This window comes from Ochotona princeps, chromosome 8 (assembly GCF_030435755.1).
Source record: "Ochotona princeps isolate mOchPri1 chromosome 8, mOchPri1.hap1, whole genome shotgun sequence".
Taxonomy (NCBI): domain Eukaryota; kingdom Metazoa; phylum Chordata; class Mammalia; order Lagomorpha; family Ochotonidae; genus Ochotona; species Ochotona princeps.
In genome coordinates, this window is record NC_080839.1 from 13878670 (window position 1) to 13895777 (window position 17108).

At 50.6% G+C, this 17108-nt stretch overlaps 1 protein-coding gene across 1 annotated transcript in view; it reads left to right on the top strand.

Moving 5' to 3' along the window:
* Positions 1 to 16462, top strand: part of FBLN7 (fibulin 7) — a 45410-nt gene extending 28948 nt beyond the window's left edge. Inside the window, exons 4-8 of the mRNA XM_058667392.1 lie at positions 7930 to 8055; positions 9195 to 9335; positions 10431 to 10568; positions 13056 to 13194; positions 14851 to 16462. Of these exons, the coding sequence (XP_058523375.1) occupies positions 7930 to 8055; positions 9195 to 9335; positions 10431 to 10568; positions 13056 to 13194; positions 14851 to 15223 (917 nt within the window). The 3' untranslated portion in view covers positions 15224 to 16462. The remainder of the gene's footprint in view (positions 1 to 7929; positions 8056 to 9194; positions 9336 to 10430; positions 10569 to 13055; positions 13195 to 14850) is intronic.
* The last annotated feature ends 646 nt before the right edge of the window (positions 16463 to 17108 follow it).

Below are 17108 nucleotides of genomic sequence, written 5' to 3' on the forward strand. Positions count from 1 at the left end.
TATCTGATCTCTGTCCCAGAGGACCTGTCTGGTGCAGTCCACCATGAACTTCCCCCAGGGCCAGATTAACTGTCTAAAACTTGTAAAGGTTTGGCTCCAGGGACAAGATGGTGGCCATTCCGCAATGAAATCTCAGTTAGATATTTTTCATCTCTTTAAATGTAACAAGGACATGGGAACTGTTGAGGGCCATCCAAGAAAAATATTCATACGACCCGAGCAGGCTGCTCCACCGGCTGCTGAGTCGGGCGCCTCCCAAGTGAGTAAGCTGTGCCCGTGTTGACACTTCTGTTCTCAGCAGGAACTGATTGATTCATGGGTGTTGCCTGCAGTAACAGCCTCAAGACAGTGCCAGCCAAACATGTCAAGAGGGAGAATCGGTGGCTCTGTCGCCTGTTGGATGGCCAAGTGTAACCAATTGAGGTGGGGCGGACAACAGTCAATTGGACCAAACCTCAAACCTCGGCAGCCGCCTCTGAGCACATCCGCTTTGTTTGCTGCCATCAGGAATCTTGTAGCCACTGTGTGTTGGAACCACAAGGGAGAAATCATCTTTTAATGACAGGAAACTCATTACAAGCCCCCAAATGTCAGTGTCCATGAAGTCTGCCAGCACAGTCCTAATGGTCCCACGCCTCCTCCCAGTCAGCTGCTTGGACAGAGGGTCATGAGCTCAACTTGGCGCAGAAGCAACTGACGCATCATTAGGCCATTAATAAACGCAGCGGGCAGAGGTAGGCTCCAGATGCCACAAATGGGAAGCTGCTCCTTGGCTTCCTGGGGTGTTAGCCTTCCTTTCAGGATGTGAGGCTGAGCTTGTAGCCAAAGGCTGCCTTTGATGTTAGAGGAAACCAAAAATTAAAAAAAAAAAAAAATGAGATGTGAACGCACTTGTCATCACCATAGTTTTGTTGATCGTCCCATCCTTTTTAATCTTCTTTCATTCATTCAGCCAACTTGTACTCGCACCAGCCATACTCAAAGCACTGCCTGCAACACTACAGATTCAGTTCTGGGCCTGGTGAATGCTGCCCCAGCTGCCTGGGGCTCCCGTTTGGAGCGGCAGACAAAGCAGATCCAGCAGCCACAGCCAAAGCCGAGGTGTTGGCATTTGTGGTGGCTGCTGCGGAGGGACTCAGTATGCAACTGAGAGCAAATGACAGGAGGTGAGAAACGGCTTAGGGTCACTCCAAGGAGGTGGCCATGACACTGAAAGTCACAGGGCAGATGGGGCCCCGGGCTCATGAAAAGCAGATGAGGTGGGTAGCATGTGGAAGATGGAGGAATGTGCTAGAACCCCAAGGAAGGGGAGCATTTGGAGCATTGAAGCAAGTGAGAACTTTTGCAGGAGAGTGTGAACCTACCGAGCCAGGCATGGTGGGTGGAGAGGCACCCAGGCCAGCAGCTGTAGCTGAGGACGATGTGTGGCCTATAGGCTTTAGTTCCAGGCACAATAGACAGGTGTTTTTAAATTTTTTTTTGTTTAAGATTTATTTACATATCTGTGAGTCATAGTTACAGAGAGAGTGGATGGGGGGAACAGAGAAGGACCTGTCATTTACCAGCTTACTCCCCAGATGGCCACAACCACCATGGCTGGACAATGCTGAAGCCAAGAGCCAGAAGTTTCTCCCATGTGGGTAGCAGGAGTCCGAGGACTTGAGCCATCCCCTGCTGCTTTCCCCCTGACCATTAGGAGTGGAGTAGCCAGGATACAACCCAGAGCCTGTAGCAGATGCCGGCATTACAGATGACAGCTTTACCAGCAGCCTCCATGCATAGGAGTGTCAGGCTCAGGTGTGTGTGGTGCTGTTGGGTAGAGAATGCATTGGACGTGACCAGAATAGACCCCAGGAACCACTTAGGTGGCTGCTGGTAAAGTACCAGGGACAGAACTGCTGGGACTATCCACTCTGCTATATGAACTTGAAGGAGAGAGATTGAGACAACCAGTGTCATTTACAGAGATAATGAGACAAGGTGTCGCTTTGTCTTCAAGCAGCCTGTGTGGCTCACTGACCGCAGCTCCACTCTGGATGTGTTCATCTGTAATATCTGTGTTACACCTGAGTGAAGACCCATTCATTGATGCAACCCATGGGGATGTGAGGTGGGTGGTGGGCTAATTCAAAACTGGAGTTCCAGCCTTAAGATGCATAGTTGGGAGTTCCTAGCAAGAGGTGGTCCTTCCATCCATAGATAATGGCAGGAACCCCTCTGGTGAGGGGTGGAGATGGAGGACTCAGGTCAGGCCGGAAGGGCACTGAGAGGTCAGCTGCTGAAGAAGGGGTGTCTGGGTTTAGGTCCTGGTCCCCTCCCATCTCCAGCTTCCTGGTAAGGTGCACTCGAGGTGGTGGCAGATGATGGTTCGAGTCCTTGACCCCCATGTGGGAGACCCGCATGGAGTTCCTGGCTCCAGGTTTTGCTCTGCCATAGCCCCAGCTATTGCAGTCATTTGAAGAGTGAGCCTCAATTCCTCTCCTCCCTTCTCACTATTCTTTCTAATGAAACAAGTACTCACGTGGGAAGAACTGCCTTTTCCACTGTAGCTCCTCACAAGCTACTGAGTAATGAATTTGCTGACTGATATAGACTGTAATTTGAGGGGATGGGGAAGGTGCATTCTGACGCCGCAAGTTAAGCCTCTTCCTGAGGTGCCAACATCCCATGTGGGCATTGGTTCATTTCCTGGCAGATCCACTTCTAACCCAATTCTTATGGCCTGGAAAAGCAGTGGAGATTGGCTAAAGTCCTGGTGTCCCTGTATCCACATGGGAAACTTAGAAGAAACTCCTGGCTCCTGGCTTTGGATTGGCTTAGCTCCAGTCATTGTGGCCACTTGGGGAGTAAACCAGCAGATGGAAGATATCTCTCTGTGTGTCTCCTTCTCTGTGTATAACTCTACCTTTCAAATAAAAACAGAATAATTTTTTTAAAAGAGTAATAATAATTTTTAATAAAGAATAAATATAAAAGAATAAATGTAAAGTAATGAATAATATGTTTTAAAACTATTCATTTATTTCCAGTCTTAGCACATACAAAACACAAAGTGCATTTTCATGGAAGATGGAATTAAAAGATAAGTATTTTTGTTTAAAATGTCTTGAAGTGCATGCTTCCCACTTTTTCAAATGTGTATTTCCATTCACTTAAAATCTGCTAATTCATTTTTATTTATACATTTTATTTTATTTATTAGAAAGGCAGACATGTAGAGAGAGAGAGAGATGGAGAGAAACCTTCCATCCTCTCCTTCCTACCCAAATGCCCGCAACAGGCGAGGCTGCATCAAGCTGAATCCAGGAGCCAGGATCTCAGTTGGAGTCTCCCTTGTGCTTGGCAAGCAAAGCAGACTTGAACCATCACCTGCTACCTTCCAGAGCACACGATGGCAAGAGGCCAGAAGTAGAAGCAGAGGCAGGACGCCATCCCAGGCACTCTGATCTGGGCTGCCGGCATCCCAAGGGGCATCAGCTGCTGCACCAAATGGTCACTCCTATTCCCTGAACCTTCTGAACACCCCTTGGAGACGCAGGGCTCCTAAACCCCATGTCATCGGTGCAGAGATATTAACATGATCAATTCATTTCCTCTTCTTTTTTTTTTAAAGATTTATTTATTTTATTACAAAGTCAGATATACACAGAGGAGGAGAGACAGAGAGGAAGATCTTCCATCCGATGATTCACTCCCCAAGTGAGCCTCAACGGCCAGTGCGCGCCAATCTGAAGCCAAGAACCTGGAACCTCTTCCGGGTCTCCCACACGGGTGCAGGGTCCTAATGCATTGGGCCGTCCTCGACTGCCTTCCCAGGCCACAAGCAGGGAGCTGGATGGGAAGTGGAGCTGCCGGGATTAGAACCGGCGCCCATATGGGTTCCCAGGGCGTTCACGGCGAGGACCTTAGCCGCTAGGCCACACTGCCGGGCCCCCATTTCCTCTTCTTTTTAAACAGAACTTCCATGTTAGAAAGCACTTTAAACAAGGGCTAGTCTATGCTTTAAAAAAAAAAAAAAGGATTTGTTTCGTTTGAAAGACAGAGAGAGAGAGAGAGAGAGGGAGAGACAGAGCGAGAGAGAGCTTCTGTCTGATTTCACAGGCAGCAGCTTAACCCACTGTGCCAGAACGCTGACCCCAATTTATGCTTTACTGAACGAGCTCTCTATTGTTCTTCAGGTTTTTATAATCGCTAATAATACCAAGATAAGTATCTTGAAGCATTTTCTTAGTGTGGAAAACCTCAAACTCACGAAAGGGCAAAGGTGCCTGGGAGGATAGAGTCGAGCTCAGTACATACGCCAGCATCCCGTTTCAGGGCGCCGGCTTGAGGCTCAGCTACTTGCCTTCCAGTCCAGCTTCCTCCGAAAGCACCTGCAAGGCAGTGTAGGTTGGCTCAGCTGCTTAGGGCCCTGCCACCCACGCGGAGTCCTGGATGTACTGACTCCTGGCTTCAGCTTGGTCTAGACCTGACTGTTGTGGTCATTTTAGGGGTAAATCTCCCTGCCTTCCAAACAATTTTTTTTTAAATCTTAAGGGAGAAAAAAAGCACCTCAGAGACAGTCCATCAAGATCTCATAATTTCCAAAAAGTCTGCATTTTCCCCCTGGATGTCTGTTTGATTGGTTATAAGATACCTGTCTCATGTGTTATCTTCCTCCAGTGTCTTTCAAATGTTGCTGCATGTCTTCTGCTTTAAACTGATGCTGTTGGCTCCACCATAAGTATCTTGGTTGGTTTGTTGTTGTTGTTTGCCTAGATACCCAAGGAACTTTTTTTCTTTTTTCTTTAAAATCCGATCATTTGACTGGAATCCCAGTGCCCAAGCCAGCCTCACCCATGTCTGGGACTGGGATGTGAGGTTCTTCTCTTCCACAGTTTAATTGCTGGAGGAGTTTTTAGCCTTGGCACCCTCTACTTTCTCTGGGTCAGAAACAAAACAAGTAGGAATTTTGTTTAAGATCTATTTTATTTTTTATTTTAAAGAGTTACAGAGAGAAGGAGAACTAGAGAGAGAGAGAGAGATCTTCCATCTGCCGGTTTACTCTCCAGATGGTTGCAAGAGCTGGAGCCAATCGAAGCCAGGAACCAAGAGCTTTGTCCAGAACTTGGCCTATCCTTGTCTGCTTTCCCAGGCTGTAAGCAGGGAGCTGGATCGGAAATGGAGCAGCCGGGATGCAAACTGGTGCCCACGTGATATATTGGCACCTCAGACAGAGGCTTAGCCTACTAAATCATGGCACCGGCCCTGGGCATTTATTATTATAGTTATTATTAATGTATCTACCTGGAAGACAGAGACGCAAAGACAAGGAGACGATATCACATCCTCTGGCTGTTTTCCCCAAATAACAGAGAGCCAGGGGCTCAGCCAGGTGTCTTATTTGAGGGGCAGGGATCCAACAAGTAGAGTCAACACCTACCCCTCCCCAGGTGTGCATTAACAGGCAAATGGAAGACTGGGAACAGAGCCAGGACTTGAGCCCACATGGGATGCAGGTATTGAAAAACGATATTAACTGCCGCACTAAATACCCACCCTAGAAATAGGAACTTAACACTCATGAAGTTAGCAAAAACTTGGTGGGAAAGCCGATTGTGCTTAAATATGATGATTAGGAAAGGACTCTTGTCAAATCTCATGCAAACTTAGAGGAAAAGACGAAAACTCTTCAGACGGTGAATATCAAGACACACCCAGAAAGCAGGTGAAAACTGTAACCTGATATTCAGGACAAGCTGCAGAAAACTTTTTAAAGATTACAACTACTAAAGAAGAGCCTAGATCAACATGAGAAAACCTCAGCAATGAAGGGCCTGGAAAAATGGGAAGTCTGAAAGGAGATAACAGTACTAGGAAAGAATTAGGAACGAAAGAAAAAATCAGATCATACCTGTAAGACACTTGGCCCTGGCCCCACCCGCCTCCAAACATAGGCTCTGTGGGCACAGCAAGTGTTTGCTGAACAATAGATTGAAACAGGAGTTTGATCCTGACCGTGACTCGCCAGCCTCTCCCGTATCTGCTGCCGGTACTCACGTTACAGCCTTCAAATCGCTATGCGCTTAGGCAAGCACACAGCCCAGGACACATGTGACTGTAATGACGAACCTACTCCAATCAGAGCACAGATGGGGCGCCAGCCTGGGCCTGGGGCCACTGAATGCCTCCCACTCTCCGACAAGATAAGAAGTTAAGCACGTCTGTGTGGAGCCTGTCTAAATGAGGGGTATCCTGGTGAGATCCTGAGAGGGAGGCAGACCCGGTCCCCAGGCACTCTGTGCATCTCTCTGTTAGATGGTGACCCCAAGGACAGGTATGGCTCAGTGTCTCCCTCCACGGGGGTCTCTCACAGAGGAGGGACATGGCCCTGTGGCCCTTTGGGTGTTCACACTTTTTGGCTGTCTGCCCACAGCGTCAGAGCATGGCGATTTGCTTGCCTTCAGAGTACACAGTGATCAATCCGTCATGGGTACTGATGTAGCTTGGTAGTTGGGAACAGCTTCCTCCCCCTCCCTTATTCCCTGCCCTTTCTGTCTGTGGCTGCCCCCCGGCCCCACCCACCTCCAAACACAGGAGAAAAGAGAAGGAAAGTTGGAAGCATTTGTCCCACCCAGCATCTCCCACACCATACCTTAATCCTCCCCACTCTATTCAGTGGTCCTCATGGGCAAGCATCATTGTTAACTATGTAAACAATATCAAAAGTGAAATAAAATATCTGGGCTAGCAAGCTCCAATGTGTGAGTGCATAGGGTCACTTCAGCCTTGTTCCTGGAAAAACGGACATCTGAAGGCAGAATGAATGAGAGGGCGTGCACCCAGCCTGGGGTGCCTGAGAGATGCTGCTGGTTCCTTTCCCGGGGTGAACAGCGCTCCGAGAATCCAGGACCTTCCATGATGAGTAGAAATCATGTAATGATCAATACAGCATCCCCATCACGAGGCAACCTCGAGGAAGCCAAATCCCTCGCAACCCACCCAGAGCAGGCTGCAGTTCTCATTAGGAGCGAACACCTGCTCCTCCCTCTCGGTAGGCACAGCGGGAAAGAGCGTTCTTCTGCCAGCAAGCACAAGTCAACCGTGCTCTCTCCCAAGACACTGCCATCAAGTCAGTAAGCTGACCAACCTCTTCAGTGGAAGTGACTTTGTGTATTCAAGTTGGGTTAGGGAATTGCTAACAAGCATAGGCAGTCTGGTGTGTGTGTGTGTGTGTGTGTGTGTGTGTGTGTGTGTGTGTGTGTGTGTGTGTGTGTGTGTGTGTTTAATCTTTTTTTCTGATTATAAAATGCACACTTGTTTAGTGTGGAAAAAGTAGAAGGATACAAACAAGTCTAAATGGGCAATGAGAAATCACTGGAAACCTACCACTCAGAAAAACCTACTGGGCTTTGAAAGTCTCTCTCTCTTTCTCTCTCTCTCTCCTTGGAGCTGTGCATGAGAAAGACTGTCTCTATCAACATTAAGAAAAGTGCCCAGCGCCTCCTGCTGGGAGGGCAGAGGGGGAGAATTAATTTCCCCTTTCCCTGGATATTCCAGTAGACTGTATAATTGCCATGAGTGTCACTTCTCAAAAGGTGCTCTCCCCAGGCGCAGGCTGAGGGAAGGTGGAGTTACCAGGCAGGGGACCTGGCTACCTCTGTCTGATTACTCCTATTTGCATTATCTTTTTGCAAGTTGGAAAGTAGTACCCGTGGGTGGGGGAGAGGCTACAGGGAGGGGTTCAAGGTTTGCTGGATAGAGATATACAGGGTGTTACAGCTCAGTCCCAGGGGCCCCCATGCAGTTGTTTCTGGTATTAGAGGGTGGCGAGAACAGGGCAGGGAGGTAGAAAGCTAGAGACTATGATAATCAGGTTAACCTATCATTGCTTTATATTTTAGCACCAGTGTACAAATACTTGTATTTGGAAATTATTTCTTTCCCTAGATGTCAGTGACTGTTCCAGCCAGCCCTGCCACAATGGTGGAACATGTGTAGAAGGAATCAACCAGTACAGATGCATTTGTCCCCCGGGAAGGGCAGGAAGTCGATGTCAGCATCAGGCCCAGACTGGTAGGTCACATTTGTGGGGCTGGAGGAGGATGTTCTGCTGCAGGCCCCAGGCCAGCAGGTACACCAGGAAGCTCAGGCCCAGCGGGAGACGGGGACCTGGCCTCTCTGCCTCAACCATTCTGCTGCTTTTTCTTTTTTAAGGGGGTCGCTTTTTTTTAAAAGCTTTTAATTTTTGGGCCTGGTGCGATAGCATAATGGTTAAAGTCCTCGCCTTGAACGCCCCGGGATTCTATATGGCACCGGTTCTAATCCTGGCAGCTCCACTTCCCATCCAGCTTCCTGCTTGTGGCCTGGGAAGGTGACTGGGGACAGTCTAAAGCCTTGGGACCTTGCACCCGTGTAGGTGAGGCTCCTGGCTTCAGATCAGCTCAGCTCCAGTCATTGCAGTTTCTTTGGGAGTGAATCAGTGGATGGAGGATCTTCCTCTCTATCTCTTTCCTCTCTGTATATCTGACTTTCCAATAAAAATAAAATAATTTTTTTTAAGGACGTGGAACAGCTGGGATTCTACCCAGCGTCCATGTGGGATGCTGGCATGACAGGCAGTTGTTTTACCCACTCTGCCACAATGTAGGGTCAAAGCCTTTTAAAATAGAAGCTCGGATTTTGCATGAGTCCCATCCTATTCCAGTGTGCTCTGTCCTCTGTCTGTTGCAGCCGGCCCTGGATTGGTCAGCTTGGTTCATGGTTAATGGATTACCTGTCTTTTCTTTCTTTTTTTAAAAAAATATTTTATTTTTATTTGAAAGGCAAATTTACAGAGGAAAGGAGAGCCAGAGTTGTTGCATCCACTGGTTCACTCCCCAGATGGCCACAGTGGCTGGAACTGAGCTGGTCTAAAGCCAGGAGCCAGGACCCTCTTTCAGGTCTCCCACATGGGTGCAGGGTCCCAAGGCTTTGGGCCATTCTCTACTGCTTTCCCACAAACACGGAGCTGGAAATGGAACAGCTGGGACATGCATTGCTCGTGCTGGCAGGAGGAGGATTAGACTATTGAGCCACCATGCTGGCTCCTTGCCTGTCCTTTCCATACTCTAGAACAAGCTGTGTGAGAAGGGGTTCGGTCCTACTCTTGGCTCTTTTCCAAGCCCATGGCAGGTGCATCAGGGCCTGACAATGAGCGTGTCTTCTTCCTACAGCAGCCCCTGATGGTGGCATGGCCAGCGACTCTGCTTTCAGTCGAGCGCCGCGCTGTGCACAGGTGGACCGGGCACAACACTGCAGCTGTGAGGCCGGATTTCATCTGAGTGGTGCTGCAGGCGGCAACAGCATCTGCCAGGGTAGGTGCAGGCCCTGGGGCAAGGAATGGATGGCTAGAACAGAATGCGGTGGGGCAGGGATTGGCCAGGGGCACCCAGGGTTTCCAGGGACCACTGGAAAAGCCCTGCTTACCTTGAATTAAGGCCAATACAGTTGAGGCAAAAACCTCAGGGGCACCCTTTGGAAAGCAGGCTGGGAAATGCAGCCTGGGGTGGCCTGTGTATTCTTGTGGGGAATCAGAGGGCATGGCAGGGAAGAGCTTGAAGCTGGGTGCTAGAGCTAGGTCCCCACAGCTGGGCAGGGCCATGGGATTCACTTCCTGGTGCTTTGGTCATCTTACTTTTTTTTGACCAGCTCACTTTTTGCTAACCTCTTATGATCGCCCAAGTTCCTTCCGAAACAATTCAACCCTAAGCCCAATTCATTTGGTGCTAATAGGTGCATCTTTAAAATATATATTTATTTTTATTGGAAAGACAGAATTACAGATAGAAAAGAAAAGACACACAGAGAGATCTTGCATCTACTTGTTCACTCCCAAATGATCACAATGGTCAGGATTCGGTCAATTCAAATTCAGGATCTAGAAGCGTCTTCCAGGTCTCCTACATGGATGCAGAGGCCCAAGGATCTGGGTAATCCTCCACTGCTTTCCCAAGTGCATTAGCAGGGAGCTGGATTGGAAGTGGAGCAGCCAGGATGCAAACTGGGAAGCCAGTGTCACAGGTGGAGGCTCCTAACAGGTGCATCTCACAGCAGCAGACACAAGAGTCTCTCCCTCCATTCCTGAAGATGGAGCTGCACGGAGGCCAGTCCTGACTTGGCAGCCTCTGCAGAGTCTGCTGTGCTGGTGCTCAGCCTTAGATAAGAGGACCTCCACCCTCCGGGATCTGCCGCATTGGGTATCTTTCGCTCCTACCTTGCAGCCTTCAGGGCTCCCAGGCTCAGGAGAAAGGGGAGCACGTTTTCTCTTCCCAGAGACTCTGCTGGCAATAGGGCTTCCTGAGTGCAGCAGGTCCTGCCGCTTGGCTAGAGCCACAGCTGCTGGAGAATGCAGCATCCTATGACCCTGGCTGTGTGGCTCCTGGAGTCTCAGTGGGCACTTCTGTCCCCAGATGTGAACGAGTGTGAGCTTTATGGGCAAGAGGCGCGGCCCCGGCTCTGCATGCATGCCTGTGTGAACACCCCAGGTTCCTACCGCTGCAGCTGTCCCAGCGGATACCGGGCACTGGCTGATGGGAAGAGCTGCGAAGGTAAGTGCGACGGTGACCCTTTCCTCTTCACCCAGTCACCTGCTACTCCTGTAACAGCACCCCTCCCCAAACCAGGACTTCACAGCTGGGGAGTGGGGAGAGTGGAGGTGGTTAGAGAAGTATATCAGATTCATTCCATCTTTTTTTTAAGATTTTTAAATTTTATTGTAAAGTCAGATATATATACAGAGAGGAGAGACAGAGAGGAAGATCTTCCATCCGATGATTCACTCCCCAAGTGGCTGCAATGACTGGAGCTGTGCTGATATGAACCAGGAGCCCTGAGACTCTTCCGGGTCTCCACGCGGGTGCAGGGTCCCAAGGCTTTGGGCCGTCCTTGACTGCCTTCCCAGGCCACAAGCAGGGAGCTGGATGGGAAGTGGGGCTGCCAGGATTAGAACCGGTGCCCACATGGAATTCTGGCACGTGTAAGGCGAGAACTTTAGCTGCTAGGCTATCGTGCTGAACCTTCATTCCATCTTTAAAACGTCACCAAAAAGAGGGCCGAAAATCAGATTATATCATCATCTCCATAAATAGGAAAATACGTTGTTTAACCAACCTGATGAGCAGTCTCTTCTGAGCTTATATCACCTTGGAGATGAGCCGATCTCTTCCATGCACTCATCAAAGCCTCTAGCCAGGGCTAGACTCGGAGGCAGAGCAGCCACCCAGGCTCCCATGTCCTTCAATTTGGAGGTACCCGTGAGGTTCCAAAACCCTGTGGAAGCATCTGCAAGGAACGAAACTCAACGTGTGCTCAGGCTCCCCAGGGATGACCATGTTTGATGGTCACCTGAGGGCCACAGGGAGACAGAGCACCCACAAGCTGACACAAGTTGGGGAGGACTGTTAACATGTTAGAATGTAAGGGACAGGAAAAAGAGGTTACCAAGCCTGACAGAGCTCAGTGATGGAGGACTGAGCCACCCCCAGTACCACAGCCAGGCCAGGGTGGCACAAGGGGAAATGAACACCCCAGGGCACCTGGCCTCCCATGCACCAAACCCAACCAGAAGCCAGAAGGCCTGGGAGCCAGGACATGGAAATGCAGACCGAGCAGCTGCCCAGGAACAGAGGGTGCTGTATGTGTGTGTGCATGTGTGTGTATGTGTAGATGCATGCATGTGTGTACAAACACGAAACCGCTGACTCGGCTTTCACCCCAGTGCAGGATCCTTCTGGGAGGTGGTGCCGCTCTGGAGAATTGGGTGGAGGCTGCTGAGGCTGCTGGCAAGTGCAAGAGCATGTTCTTGTGCAAGGAATGCTTGCAGTAGTGCTGGGTCACACCCAAGGGGGCAGGACAGAGGGTGTGCGTGACAGTAGCGCTTAGAATGGAGAGAATCCCCATAGCAGTCGACATACTTCCTATTGGACAAGTCTTAGCAACAGGGGAGTCTCCTGCTACCCCACGTCCTCTTAGGGCCAAATACACATACAGACATAGCCCAACCTCTACATGAGCTCAGAGTGAGAACACAGATTGCAGGCCTGAAGGCAAAGTGGTGTTCCCTAGTGCTGGCGTTGATGCCAGGCCCTGGAACCCCAAAGTTGCCGTGATCCTTTGTGGAGCATATGGGTGTGCTAAAGCAGACCTGACTCCTGCCATTAGGAGGATGCACAGGCCTGCAGCTGCCAGCTATACTTTCTCCCTGGACAAAAGACACAGAGGGGAGCTCAGCTGCCTTCCTCCCCCACAATGGCATTGAACTCCTGGGGGAGAGGTTGGAGAAAAAAGGCAAAGGGTTCCTCCAGGGACTGGCATGGAGATGTGAGCGGAGAGGTGGCTCCACAGTGAAGTCTGACAGAGCTCGGGGGAATGGGTCACCTGCAACTAGAGTAGAAGATGGCATTCAGACCGTGCCCCTGCCCACCTACCTGCTCATTCATCCACCATCCATCCGTCTGCTTGTCTATCCACCCATTTGTCTTCGCAATCCAGCCATGCATCCGTTTTCCCTCCCATGGTGTTAGTCATGAAGGCCTACTTAGGGTTACTTGGAATTGGAAAGAGGCAGCCTCCAGTTATAGAGCCTCTTGGGATGCCCTAAAGGGAACAGAGAACTCACGTCTGTGAAGGTGTGGGGCCATCTGCACTTGGAGCTGAGGCCAGAGGCTTTCTGGAAGATTTGCATCTTAGAGTGTGATGACAACTATGGAAGAGGAGACTTGAAGGTATATTTTGGATGGAGAAGGAGGCAGGTCCCAGGGAAGCGCTGGGCCTGGGAATGCTCATTTTGTATCTACCAGAACCCTCGATCACCCATCCCACCTCAAGGGACTAGGACAGGATCCCAAGCATGAGACGTTCCCAGCATGTGTGTGCAGTGCAGAACCTTGATCCTAAACATTTAATGAATACAGGGTCCTGCCCCAACAGGATGGGCTGGGTATCTGCAGTTTGCAGTGTGCGCATGGCGGAGCCTTTCTTGTGATCCCATCTGGGGTGGAGGGAAAGTCACCCTCATTGTGTGTCCCGAATCTCAGATGTCGATGAGTGTGTGGGCCCTCAGCCCGTGTGCCCCCGGGGGACCACGTGCATCAACACCGGGGGCAGCTTCCAGTGCGTGAATCCTGACTGCCCCGAGGGCAGCGGCAACGTGAGCTACGTGAAGACGTCTCCATTGTGAGTATTCCCCAGGGCTGCCCTTGGACATGAATGTCCCCCTCCCCCAGTGCCCGGCCCAGGCTTCTCAGTATGGCTCATCTGGGTGCTTCCTAGAGGCGTGGAGAAGGTGAGGCGCAGGGGCAGGGAGTCTGGCTTCTGTGAGTTGCTGCCCCCCTACTACATGGCAACACATGGGACTGGAGCTGTCCAGGTTTGGTGGGTGGATAGAGGGGGTACAAGGGAGAAGCTGCTGGTGATGCTACCTTGGTAGGTCCCCCAGCAGCCCAGGAGTTAGTGTATGTCACACCATACATACACTGGGAGGGGATCATGGTCTCACATTCCCATAGCTGATAACCAGTAAACTCCAGACCTCTGTGCAATTGACATTTTATGACTCCACTCTTCCAGTGCACTAAGAAGATTCAACATCTGGTTTAACTTCAGCACTTCAACAGGAAATATAATCAGTTCTTGTTTTAGGTTTATTTTTATTGGAAAGACAGATTTATAAAGAGAAGCAGACACAAAGATCTTCCATCCGCTGGTTCACTTCCCAAGTAGCTGCAATGGCCAGAACTGAGCCAAAGCCAGAAGCCAGGAGCTTCTTCTGGGTCTCGCACGTGCATGTAAGGGCACAAGGACTTGAGTCATCTTCCACTGCTTTCCCAGGCCTTAAACAGGGAGCTGGATGGGAAGTGGAGCAGCTGGAATATGAGCCGGTGGGATGCTGGCATTTAGAGGTGGAGGGTTAGCCAGTTGAGCCAACATGCCAGCCCCATAGAATTTTCTTTAAAAATTGGGAGAAGGCTGTTGAAGTAAAAAAACTCTAGCCATCACAAAGCACAACTGGTTTCTTCCCTCCCACCATTGCCCCCCGCAACAAACAAACAAACAAAAAACCAGTATAATAGAATTTAACTATCTTTCAAATGCAGTGAATTACCGTCACCAGTTTAGTTACTTGAGTTACTCTTTGGACTAAAAAGCAGCTCAGAAGTGACCAGGAAGTCAGTGGCACTAAAGACTGACCATTATTAGAGTGAAGATGCCAGCGCCTTTCCCCAGGCATCACTGAGTGAAAGGGACAGGAGACCTGTCCATCAGAGCCTCTTGGAGACCTTGGATTAATAGCCAGATGTGACATTTGAGCTGTCTAATCATCTAAGTGCAGAAGCTCCCAGTCTGTTAAACCGGTACTGTCTCTTAGGTTTGATAAGGCAGATAAATAGTCAAAGTATTTCCAGAAAACCCTGGTTAAGAAATCAGGGCTTCCCGCTCAGCTAACGAACACTGCATCATTTGTGAAGTCCACCACATATGTAAAGTTTGCATTGCTGGGGATTGCCAGCTACCTGCTGGGATCCCACTGCCCAAACAGAAAAGGCACCTGTTGGTGCTCAGGCATGGCAGGCTTTATTGTCCCCTGAAAACCACACAGACATACATGCACACACACATATCCACACATGACGCATGCGCCCAATGATGGGTCAAAGCAGTGCCCACTGTCCTGGCCATGGCTGCCATGGGCACATCCGCTTGCCAACAGCTCTGGATCTCCTGGGTGAGTGACCCATGGCTGAGCAAGGGCGGGTGGGGCAGGTGGGTTACAGCAACCCCAACTGAGTTCTCCCTAAGGGTGACGGCCTCCATTTTGCCTCTCTGCTCCAGCCAGTGCGAGCGTAACCCCTGTCCCATGGACAGCAGGCCCTGCCGCCACCTGCCCAAGACCATCTCCTTCCACTACCTCTCTCTGCCCTCCAACCTGAGGACCCCCATCACACTCTTCCGCATGGCTACGGCCTCGGCCCCTGGCCGCCCAGGGCCCAACAGCCTGCGATTTGGGATCGTGGGAGGCAACAGCCGTGGCCACTTTGTGATGCAGCGTTCGGACCGGCAGACCGGGGAGCTGATCCTCGTGCAGAGCCTGGAGGGGCCACAGACATTGGAGGTGGATGTCGACATGTCTGAGTACCAGGACCGCTCCTTCCAGGCCAACCATGTGTCCAAGGTCACCATCTTTGTGTCCCCCTATGACTTCTAAGGGACCCAGGGGGGCACCCAGACGTGGACATCCGGGCTGATCTCTTATCGCTGAAGACTCTGCCATGGGTGCTGAATGTGATGGCTGTCTGGCCCCTCCCGCCTGGCCCTGCCCACTTGGCTGTTCACCCTGGCTTCTAGGGTAGCTCTACCCTAGGGCGTGGTACAGGAGGGCAGCCACAGCACCCTAGCTGCCGCCATCATCATGGGGTATTTTTTTTTTTTTGTCCTGCTTTAAGGCCCTTCTTCCCTTACACTCTGCACTAAGGTTTTTAAACCTTCCTTCTTCTTTCTCCCCAACCCCCCAAGGACAGGCAGTTCTTCCGAACACTGTTTGCGTGGCCTGTGAGTTTGAACTACCATGGGGAGAGGAAAGCCGAGAGTGTGGCTGAGCTGTCAGCCCTTCTGCGCTGTGACAGCCAAGCCTGGGTATAAATGAAATGGCCTCAGCCATGCTGAGGATCCAGCCATGCCCCTCACCTCCGCCAACAGATGCGTGGTGGGGGTGGGGGAGTCTCTTATGACCCCTTGCTGGGGTTCTCATCTGTATCCCCTGATACACCTGCTGGGTTTTCTAATTTATGAGAAGGCTGGAAAATTCCACCCAGATCCCTCTAGTACCAAGGAAGGGGCATTAAGGCATGGAGTCTGCCCAAAGTCCTGCCCTTTTGAGAAATTCCATCTCAATAGCAAACTTGGGGTTAGAACTGTAGAGGTAACATGTGCAGCTCCATCCTGCCCCACCTGACGTCCCCATGCATGTGAGAGGGCTGGATTCCTTCCAGGTGGTGAGGAGGGTTTGGGAGGAGAGAGAGGAGGAGTTAGCTGGCTCTCTTCCTCTCTGGGATGGACACACTGGAATTTATGAAGAGAGAAGCATGCAGAAGTGATGTTTGTGATTGCTCCATCTCTGGAAGTAACAGGATGGGAAGTTGGTAAGGTGACATTTGGCTACAAAGAACTCGAGAAAAATTCTCCATTTGGTATTGATTTGACCATGGCTTTCCCTTCTGATGGAAGAAGCAAGGGTTGGCATCCTTCCGGTGACTGAAGCAGGAAGATGCTGGTCGGGGCTGAGTGAAGCAGGGTGGAGGAGACTATTCAAGGTTACAACACTCCAGCTAGCGGAGCTGCCAGGGCTTTTAGACCACTGAGTCCATGCTGCTCTGTGGGTGGGCATTCCTCACACGGATTCTGTTCTAAGAGTTGTTGCATTGGCCCTGGTAACAGGTGGGGCCAAAGGAAGCATGTCAATTATTTAGCAATTGCTCAAACCCAGGGAAGGACAGCTAGTAGGAAGGTGTATCTGTATCCCATTTTTCAGAGTTGCGTTTGTGGTGGTGCTTCTGCCATGAGCTCAGCTGCAACCTCTCTCTCTCTCTCTCTCTCTAGTACACACAGCACAACAAGGCGTACAAAACTGCCTTTCTGGATTTTTACAAGACCTGATTAGTACATATCACAATCTCACATCTTCCAGTGGCGCTAGGATGGGCCGGCAGCCTGTCTACCATCCACGCCCTGGCCAAGTGACAGAGTCCGAGGACCCAGTCATGCCCCAGAAAGTGAGACGTTACCATGGTGTGCTCTTCCTTCCTGCTCCTGAAGGGCCAGTTCAGAGGGACAAGCCTGTCACCTCCCAGCAGGTGAAGCAGTAGTTTGGAAGTGCACTGAGTAGGTGTCCCTCCTGAACTAGGGGCACGGTGGTGGCCTGCATGCCACACAGGCTCTATCTGAAGCAACACTACGATCTGTGGTGATCAAATCTGCTTCCCATGAGAAATCACACACACACCAAGCCCCTGGCCCCCAAATGGCACCATGACATGAATGCTTGGTGGCTTGAGATCCCCGCTTATAGGGGTATGCCTGCACTCTTCCCCACC